This window comes from Scomber japonicus, chromosome 11, assembly GCF_027409825.1.
Source record: "Scomber japonicus isolate fScoJap1 chromosome 11, fScoJap1.pri, whole genome shotgun sequence".
Taxonomy (NCBI): domain Eukaryota; kingdom Metazoa; phylum Chordata; class Actinopteri; order Scombriformes; family Scombridae; genus Scomber; species Scomber japonicus.
In genome coordinates, this window is record NC_070588.1 from 1,409,146 (window position 1) to 1,419,170 (window position 10,025).

General features: G+C 46.3%; 1 protein-coding gene across 1 annotated transcript in view; it reads right to left on the reverse strand.

The window, feature by feature from the left end:
* Positions 1-10,025, reverse strand: part of LOC128368126 (contactin-associated protein-like 5) — an 82,684-nt gene that overhangs the window by 23,768 nt on the left and 48,891 nt on the right. The window contains exons 15-17 of the mRNA XM_053328877.1: positions 8,983-9,201; positions 8,128-8,367; positions 6,205-6,450 (exon numbers count right to left, since the gene is read on the reverse strand). Coding sequence (XP_053184852.1) covers positions 6,205-6,450; positions 8,128-8,367; positions 8,983-9,201 — 705 coding nt within the window. The remainder of the gene's footprint in view (positions 1-6,204; positions 6,451-8,127; positions 8,368-8,982; positions 9,202-10,025) is intronic.

Consider the following 10,025-nt stretch of genomic DNA (forward strand, 5'->3'; position numbering starts at 1 on the left):
GTGCATTACATCTAGGATGGTATGGGAGTGCGTTACATCTAGGATGGTATGGGAGTGCATTACATCTAGGATGGTATGGGAGTGCATTACATCTAGGATGGTATGGGAGTGCATTACATCTAGGATGTGTCCCTGCTCCTCCTCCTCCTCTCTGCTCCACCTCCTCCTCTCTGCTACTACTCACTGCTCCACCTCCTCCTCTCTGCTACTACTCACTGCTCCACCTCCTCCTCACTGCTCCTCCTCCTCCTCAATGCTCCTCCTCCTCCTCTCTGCTACTACTCACTGCTCCACCTCCTCCTCAATGCTCCTCCTCCTCCTCTCTGCTCCTCCACCTCCTCCTCCTCCTCCTCTCTGCTGCTTCACCTCCTCCTCCTCCTCTCTGCTTCCCCACCTCTTCCTCCTCCTCCTCCTCTCTGCCCCTCCTCTTCCTCCTTACTGCTCCTCCGCCTCCTCTCTTCCTCCTCGTCCTCTCTCCTCCACCTCCTCCTCTCCTCTTTACTGCTCCTCCTCTCTCCTCACTGCTCTGCTCCTCGTCACTGCTCCTCCTCTCTCTGCTCCTCACTGCTCCTCCTCTCTGCTCCTCCTACTCACCGCTCCTCCTCCTCTCAGCTCCTCTTACTCACTCCTCCCTGCTTCTCTCTCCTTCCTTCTCCTCCTCACTGCTCCTCCTCCTCTTTGCTCCTCCTCACTGCTCCTCATCACTGTCACATGTGTCTTTTGCCACCTGAAAGGAACCATGGCTGTGTCCCAATTTGGTCCAAATTGCGAGGCTGCATCCTCGAAGGACGCATTTCGAGGCCGATTACGTCACAACGCCGCGCGAAGGCTGTCCCAATTCGAAGAGTCCTTCAAATGCAGCCTTGAAATGCGGCCTTCTTTTCCCTCTTTTTCGAGGATGCATCGCTACTATCCTTCGTGGCCTCCCAAATCCCAAGATCCTTTGCGCGGCGCTGTTCAGTGCCGCGAAAACACAACAATGGCGACACCAACAGGTGAAGACTTTTCATTCAAGTGTAAGTATTGGTTTGTTTTATTTAATTATTTTTACTTATTACTACTTATACTTTTACTAATTACTTATATTTTATTACTTGACTTATATCTTATATATATATATATATATATATATATATATATAAATGGACTAAGATGAACAAATTTAGATTTTAATAAAGAGCTACGTTTGGGATTATCACTATTATATGTTATACTTCATTATTATCATTATTATGATAATTTTTTGCTATATTAGAACCCTTTTGTCTGTTGACATAGTAAAAAAACATGTTTTATATTACATTTTGTTTTATTTTTGTTTTAGGGAGCAAGGAGCAAACCGAGCTTCTGATTAAACAAAGAGGGGAAATGACCATCTATTCACTGATGTCCATTTTTGTACATCTTTGCATCCCTGTGTTGATGTGATCTTGTGTTTACCTTTTCTCTTGCTTCCCTCTGTGTTTAGAGCAATACTGGAAAAGATTGGGCTGGAGGGGAAGGTCCAGCCCCACCAGGCCAAAAAAAAATGGGACAATTTAAAAAAAAAACAAAAAAAGTAGGTAGCCTATGGTTTGGATTAGTTTTACTGTTACTAAATACTTTTGCTGAAAATTGCTGACATGATTGATTTCCGCTGCCTTAGGATTGCAAATATCCAGGGACAGGGGAGGGGGCCAGCGGCAAGCCCACTGCTGGCACTTGGCCCTGGTTTGTCCTCATGGATGAGGTACTGGGGCAGAGGCCATCTATTGCCCCCCCCTGTCCTCATTGCCTCCATCCGTGAGGACACACCAGGGCCAAGTGCCGCAGTGGGTGAGCAGGAGAGTGAAGAGGAGGAGGAGGAAGACCAGCCAGGGCCCAGGAGGAAGAGGAGGAGGGAGGATGACCTCCTTGACCTCATAAAGGAGGACATGAGAAGGCAAAATGAGGCAGAGGAGAGGAGGGAGCAGGAGGGGAAAGACAGGATGGAGAGGCTCTTCTCTCTCCTGGAAAAAGTAATAGAAAAATAAATATACATCTATATAGATGTGTTTAATTTGATTTTATTTATGAACTGTGTTTATTTATGATTTTTCTTTATTTTTTATTTGATTGTGAAGATTTTGATGTTTTATGTTGTTATTAAATAAAAAATATTGTTCATTGTTACACGTCTATTCCATTTAGTATTTACAACTTCAGTACAATTTATAACAGGGTTGCATAAAGTGCTACTGTTCAGGAAGAACAAGGGATTAAATATTTTCTTTTATTATCAAGTGATGAAACATTTAACTATTTACAAAAATTACATCAGAAATAACTATTTACAGATTATTATTATTTTATTATTCTTTCTCTTGTGTGTTTTCCTTCTTTCTTCTTCTTTCTTTCTTTCTTGTGTGTTTTCCTTCTTTCTTCTCCTTTCCTTTATTCTTCTCCTTTCTTCTCTCTTATAATTTTGTCAGCTTTTTCACCGTCTTTTCGGTCGTGGCGTCTTTCTCGTCTTATGGGCGGGAACAGCTGGTGACGCAACCAGGAAATGCCTCGAAGGCTAGACCGTCTCATTTAACAACGGTTGATGCAGCCTTCGGAGGTTCCTCAAGGCTGCATCCTTCGAAGGCCGCAAAGGCCGCGTCCTTCGAGGATGCAGCCTCGCAGTTGGGTCCAAATTGAGACACAGCCCATGAGTTCAGTCCTATTTAGAACATGGTGCCATGTCAGCCTCTTGTGGCCAAACTGAGAATTACACTTAAAAAAAAGAAAAAGTTCCTCCTCCTCCTCTTTGCTCCCCTCTCTGCTCCTCCTCCTCACTGCTCCTACTCACTGCTCTTCCTACTCACTCCTCCTGCTCCTCCTCTCTCCTTCCCTCTCCTCCTCATTGCTCCTCCTCCTCCTCTCTGCTCCTCCTCTGCTCCTCCTCCTCTTCTCTGCTCCTCCTCCTCTTCTCTGCTCCTACTTACTGCTGCTCCTCCTCCTCCCCGCTCCCCTCTCCACTCCTCTTCCTCCTCCTCACTGCTCCTACTCATGGCTGCTCCTCCTCCTCCACCTCCTCCTCCTCCTCCTCCTCCTCCTCTCTGCTCCTCCTCTTCCATCTCATTGCTTCGCCTCTCTCCTCCTCCTCCTCCTCTCTGCTCCTCCTCCTTCCCTCTCCTACTCATTGCTCCTCCTCTCCTCCTCCTCCTCCTCTCTGTTCCTCCTCCTCCTCCTCCTCCTCACTCACTGCTGCACCTCCTCCTCCTCCTCCTCCCTGCTCCTCCTCCCCTCTGGTCTTCCTCCTTCCCTCTTCCCTCACTGCTCCTCCTCCTCCTCCTCCTCCTCCTCTCTGCTCCTGCTAATCACTGCTCCTCCTCCTCCTCCTCCTCCCTGCTCCTGCTCCCCTCTGCTCCTCCTCCTTCCCTCTTCTCCTCCTCACTGCTCCTCCTCCTCCTCTCTGCTCCTCCTATTCCTCTCTGCTCCTCATCACTGTCACATCTGTCTTTTGCCACCTGAAAGGAACCATGAGTTCAGTCCTATTTAGAACATGGTGCCATGTCAGCCTCTTGTGGCCAAACTGAGAATTACACTTAAAAAAAGATCAGGACAAAAAATTGTTTTCACCTTTTTCATAGATTAAAAAAAAAGAAAAAGTTCCTCCTCTCTGCTCCTACTCACTGCTCATCCTACTCCTCACTGCTCCTTCTCTTTGCTCCTCCTCTTTCTCCTCACTGCTCATCCTCTCTGCTGCTACTTACTGCTCCTCCTCCTCACTACTCCTCCTCTCTGCTCCCCGCTCCTCTTCCTCCGCTCTACTCCCCTCTCTGCTCCTCCTCCTTTCTTTGTCCTCCTCTTCCTCCTCTCTGCTCATACTCATGGCCTCCTCCTCCTCCTCTCTGCTCCTCCTCTTTGCTCCTCCTCCTCACTGCTCATCCTTTCTGCTCCTCCTCCTCCTCCTCCTCCCTGTTTTTTCCATCTTTTTCATAGATTAAAAAAAGAAAAAGTTCCTCCTCTCTGCTCCTCCTTTCTCCTCCTCCTCCTCCTCTTGCTCCCCTCTCTGCTACTCCTACTCCTCCTCACTGCTCCTACTCCTCCTCTCTGCTCCTCCTTCCCTCTGCTCCTCCTCCTCCTCTCTGCTCCTCCTCCTTCCCTCTCCTCCTCTCTGCTCCTCATCACTGTCACATGTGTCTTTTGCCACCTGAAAGGAACCATGAGTTCAGTCCTATTTAGAACATGGTGCCATGTCAGCCTCTTGTGGCCAAACTGAGAATTACACTTAAAAAAAGATCAGGACAAAAAATTGTTTTCACCTGCCAAAACTGTTTTTTCCACCTCCTCACTGCTAATCCTCTCTGCTCCTCCATTTGCTCCCCTCTCTGCTACTCCTACTCCTCCTCACTGCTCATCCTTTCTGCTCCTCCTCCTCTTCCCTGTTTTTTCCATCTTTTTCATAGATTAAAAAAAGAAAAAGTTCCTCCTTTCTGCTCCTCCTTTCTCCTCCTCCTCCTCTTGCTCCCCTCTCTGCTACTCCTACTCCTCCTCACTGCTCCTACTCACTGCTCATCCTCCTCCTCTCTGCTCCTCCTTCCCTCTACTCCTCACCACTCCTCCTCCTCACTCCTCCTCCTCCTCTCTGCTCCTCATCACTGTCACATCTGTCTTTTGCCACCTGAAAGGAACCATGAGTTCAGTCCTATTTAGAACATGGTGCCATGTCAGCCTCTTGTGGCCAAACTGAGAATTACACTTAAAAAAAAGAAAAAGTTCCTCCTCCTCCTCCTCCTCCTCCTCCTCTCTGCTCCTACTCACTGCTCCTCCTCCTTTCCTCTACTCCTCTCTGGTCCTCCTCCTTCCCTCTCCTCCTCTGCTCCTCCTGTTTGCTCCTCCTCCTCACTGCTCCTCCTCTCTGCTCCTCCTCACTGCTCCTCCCTGCTCCTCCTCCTCTCTGCTCCTCCTCCTTCCCTCTCCTCCTCACTGCTCCTCCTCCATGCTCCTCCTCCTCTCTGCTCCTCTCTCCTTCCCTCTCCTCCTCAATGCTCCTCCTCTCTGCTCCTCCTCCTCTCTGCTCCTCCTCCTCACTGCTCCTCCTCCTCACCGCTCTTGCTCCTCCACCTCCTCTCTGCTCTTCCTCCTCCTCATCTCTGCTCCTCCTGCTCCTCACTGCTCCTCCTCTCTGCTCCTCCTCCTCCTCTCTGCTCCTCCTCTTGCTCCTCTCTGCTCCTCCTCCTCTCCTCCTCCTCCTTTCTGCTCCTCCTATTCCTCTTCCTCCTCCTCCTCCTCACTGCTCCTCATCAGGAACCATGAGTTCAGTCCTATTTAGAACATGGTGCCATGTCAGCCTCTTGTGGCCAAACTGAGAATTACACTTAAAAAAAAAATATCTCTCTCTCTCTCTCTCTCTCTCTAACCCTCTCTGAGAGAATTATTATCAGTTTTATGATCCAGTTTATAAATGAGTCAGCCAGGCTTTTATTAGTCAGCTCCTCCATCAGAGACTCAGCTGTAGTTATCTGAAGTTAACTGATTACTACCAGTGATGACTCACTTTACTCTTCTTTATGTCCAAACATCAAACCAAGAGCCTGACAGCTAAAAACAGAGCAGTCCTCTACAGTAACAACCAAATAAAAACTAACCACCTCCTCATGTTTTCACTATTTACTAGCATAGCATTAGCACTTCTTAACAGTTAGCATAGCATTAGCACTTCTTAACAGTTAGCATAGCATTAGCACTTCTTAACAGTAGAAGCTGCCGGTATCAGTGAAAACATGGTTGATATGGGTTTATGTGATATGAAAGTATGGTTGATTTGGGTTTTCGCTCAAAAAATAAGAGCTGACACAGCGCTATGAAAACAGCGCTGAGTGGATAGACTCATGTAATGATGTCTAAACTAATGATTTTAAAATGTGGGTGGGACTTTTATTTTGTGAACCTTAATGTACAGAAAATAAAATATAAGCTAAAAGTGCACAGTGTTTTAGAGCTCCTCCAGAACGTCTCAAAGGAACTTCTGTCCCTTCCAGGAGAGCCAAGCTCCCTTTAGCTCGAACCATGCCTCCGACCCATTTTCATACTAGATTGGTGAATTAGGCTGAGAGGTGAGTTGTTGTTCTTTGCGTCTCTGTTGTGTTGCCATGGTTACACTAAACCCATATCGGCACTGTACGATTCTCCAGCTGAGATTATTTTTAGAGGTGAGTAACTTTGGTTGCTGTTGTGTGAAATGTCAGATGTGCGTACCGTTGCGAGCCAGAATGACAGCGATGTAGTGCTGGCTGAAGGTGCTGACGGTCAGCAGCATGGCCGGGCTCTGCGATGTGACGAAGCTGAACGCCACTTCCTCTCTGGCTCTGCTGCTGCTGCTGCTGCTGCTGCTGCTTCCTCTGGAGACGCTGGACGTCTGTGAGCTTCTGTTCTGCATCACTGAAAAAGGTTCCTGGAACGTAAAGGTGACCGAGGACTCTCTGTCGAAGGACACCGACACCTCTGCACACAAAAGGGACACGGACAACGCTCTTCTTATTTCTGTCTCTCTTAGATTTAATTGAACTCTTTTTAAATCCTGCTGAAACACTGAGGTCCTGCCACAGACACTAGCACTGAAACTGGGCTCGGTACTACAGAGCACTGATTCATGTCATATAAAAACGGAGCCACATTCCTGTACATTCAGATGCATCATTCAGTTTTATTCTGTTCCTATGAGTGTACTACCACCACTGACCAGCAGGGGCAGATGACAAATCTCATGAACATCATTACAGCTACTAAACTCAGTCATGGGGTCTGTTAGAAACGTCATCCTTTCCTACTCCTCTACTAACTCTCCCTTCCTTCCTTCTTTCCTTTCCTACTCCTCTACTAACTCTGACATCATGTGAAGTATGTCGTGTGTTTAACTGTGTAGTGATTTAGAGTATGTGAGAAGTTCCTGGATGGTTTACTAGATTCTCCAGAAATGCAGAGTATGCATCAAGAGCTGACTACTCACACTCACATTACCCAAGATGCAACGCTACTACTCACACTCACATTACCCAAGATGCAACGCTATTACTCACATTCACATTACCCAAGATGCAACGCTACTACTCACACTCACATTACCCAAGATGCAACGCTACTACTCACACTCACATTACCCAAGATGCAACGCTACTACTCACACTCACATTACCCAAGATGCAACGCAACTTCTGAAAAAAACCCAAAATACAAACGTCACAGATCACCACCTCGGTGGTTTCAAGTTAGCTACAGCGAGGGTATGTTCGCTTCCTGTTTTCAAAATAAGAGCACCAATTCTATCGTTATGGTTTTCTTAATAATAAAAGGCAACAGGTGTTTTATTTTGTGAAAATGACAGGAAGTGCGTTACTAGCTATGGCTAACTTGAGCGGCTCCAAATTCTCAGGAACAAAACTTTAAACAGGTGTTATTTGGACAAATTAGCGTCACATTGTGGATCTAAAGGGATACTTTACTTTCTTCCTAAAAAGGTTAGACATGTGGATAAAGTGGTTTATTTACAGAGTTAGAGCTAAAATGAAATCAGCTTCAGCCTGATGATTTCAGCTCGGGTAGGAACCAAATGCATTGTGGGTAATCGTGTAGTTTACTACAGTGTGAACGGTCTGCTTACTATCTGGTCCTTTAGTATGTAGTATAGTATGTAGTATGTAGTATAGTATGTAGTATAGAAGTATGTAGTATGTAGTATAGAAGTATGTAGTATGTAGTATAGAAGTATGTAGTATGCGGTTTCGAACACAGCCATGGGGTCTGATTCACTAAGATCCCAAATAAAGGTACTAAACTGCACAGTGTAATAGACTGTGTGTTTAGTTATTGTGTGTTTTTCAGGTGATCTACTGAGAATAAGTGTGTGAATGAAAACAGGAGCAACAGAAGTATTTAAATGAGGGTTTTGTGTCTTAATGGAGAGTTTGGACGAGCAGAAAGCTGCAAGCGCAAAATCAAATGTGATCATGTTCTAGTGGAAGAGGTTAACTAATATATTGAGTTATAACTAAAACTAATATTACCAGAGAAACTGACATATGGGAGAGTATTAGTTTAGTTTATCCTAATAAACTAAACTGGAGTTGTGAGTTTCTTGATGTGTTATTTAATCAGTCCACAAAGAGTTAGACTGTCGCTGACCGTCTTTACAGGTGGGTCCTCCGTAGGCGGACTGTGAGCAGTCGCAGGCGTAGCCGCTGCTCTTCTCTATGCAGCGTCCTCTGTTGTGGCAGAGGCTGCTGGAGCCGCCGCAGTAACCAGGGCAACCGGAGCTTACGCCTGGTGCTGTCTTGGCCCTCTCCTCCAGGTCAAAGGTCACACCGTTGGCAGTCAGAGTCCTGATGCAGCCCAGGAAGCCTCTCTGCTGGGACGCTGTTCCCCCTGCGTTGAAGACGACCACAAGACACTGAACACAACGCGGCCTCTGAAAACATCTTTTGGTCTGACTCTGATTTATTACACCGGCTCTTATTTTGATACATCTCTGGAAGAACTCAACTGATCTCATTAAGTCTCAGAAGATAATGTTATGGACTAATGTGGATCAGGTTAAGCAGCGCCTCCATTCAAACACATCACTGGTTACTTCACTGGATGTTCTCTCATCCTCTCTCAGAGGACAGGTTCAGTTAATAGAGGTAATGAGTGGAGAACAGGAGGGCTTCTTAAAGGAAAACTAACAGGTCTGTGAGAGAATTCTTACTTGTTGCTAGGTGATCAAATACTTATGTCATGCAATAAAATGCTAATTAATTATTTAAAAATCATACAATGTGATTTTCTGGATTTTTGTTTTAGATTCTGTCTCTCACAGTTGAAGTGCACCTATGATAAAAATTACAGACCTCTACGTGATTTGTAAGTGGGAAAACCTGCAAAATCGCCAGTGTATCAAATACTTGTTCTCCCCACTATATTATTATGTACACTATATTATACCCAGACTGTCCTCGGTGTCTTTGCTGCGTGTCTGTCTGATTTTAGATATGAACCTACCCACAAACAGCTGGCCGTTGAGGCGTAAGCGGTGGTGTCCGTCAGGTGGAGCCTCCAGGAAGCGAACAGGAAGCTGGTCGACCTGCAGCGATGCCTCCTTCACATTACGCTCCGCCCTCACGTAGTGCCACTGCCGGTCGTTCAGAGGGAGGTGAGACTTCACGACCAGGTTCGCCGGACCGTTTCCCACGTCAAAGGAGAAAGTCACCACTGAGGGAGCTGGAGAGTAACACACACACACACACACACACACACACACACACACACACACACACACACACACACACACACACACACACACACACACACACACACACACACACACACACACACACACACACACACACACAGAAGCTGAATGGTATGCTTGTTTTTATTGATCTACTATGTCATTGCCAGATGATGTAATGTGAGTTTGATGATCTGAGTAGATTCATGATGAGCCTCAGCTGACAGCTCATCGATATCCAACCAGCTGTCTGATGCTGCAGTGAAACGTTACGGCTCCAAATATACTGAGTGAGTCTGAATTCCTTCCTCAGATGTGAGATATGACCATAGACTGTATATAAGAAATGGACGTAACATCCGTGACGTCACCCATTGGTTTGTGGACTGCTGCTCGGAAGCCAATAGTTTCTAATCTAGGCAGCGCCATCTTGAAAATTTCAGGTGCATGCTGGGAAAAATTAAAACACGGATTCTACTTATATGGGCATGAGGCGGAGTCATGAACGGACGTATGGGCGGGACCAACGGCGGAGCGGGGAGGTTGCTACGGTTACGAGGGCTGGATCTGGAGGACATTGGTCAATCAACCTGTCAATCAGGACGTAGCCACGCCCTAATGCATACCCTGCTTTATCGTCACATATAAAATCAGGGAGGCCAAAATGTCCCAAATGAACATCATACTGCATTGAAGAAGGCTTTAAACTAGCGATTGAGACCATAAACACATTTTGAAAACGTTTACTGAGGTTAGAAATCAAGTGAGAAGTTGGTGAATTCTCCATTGACTTGTATAGAGACGGTCGCCCCCT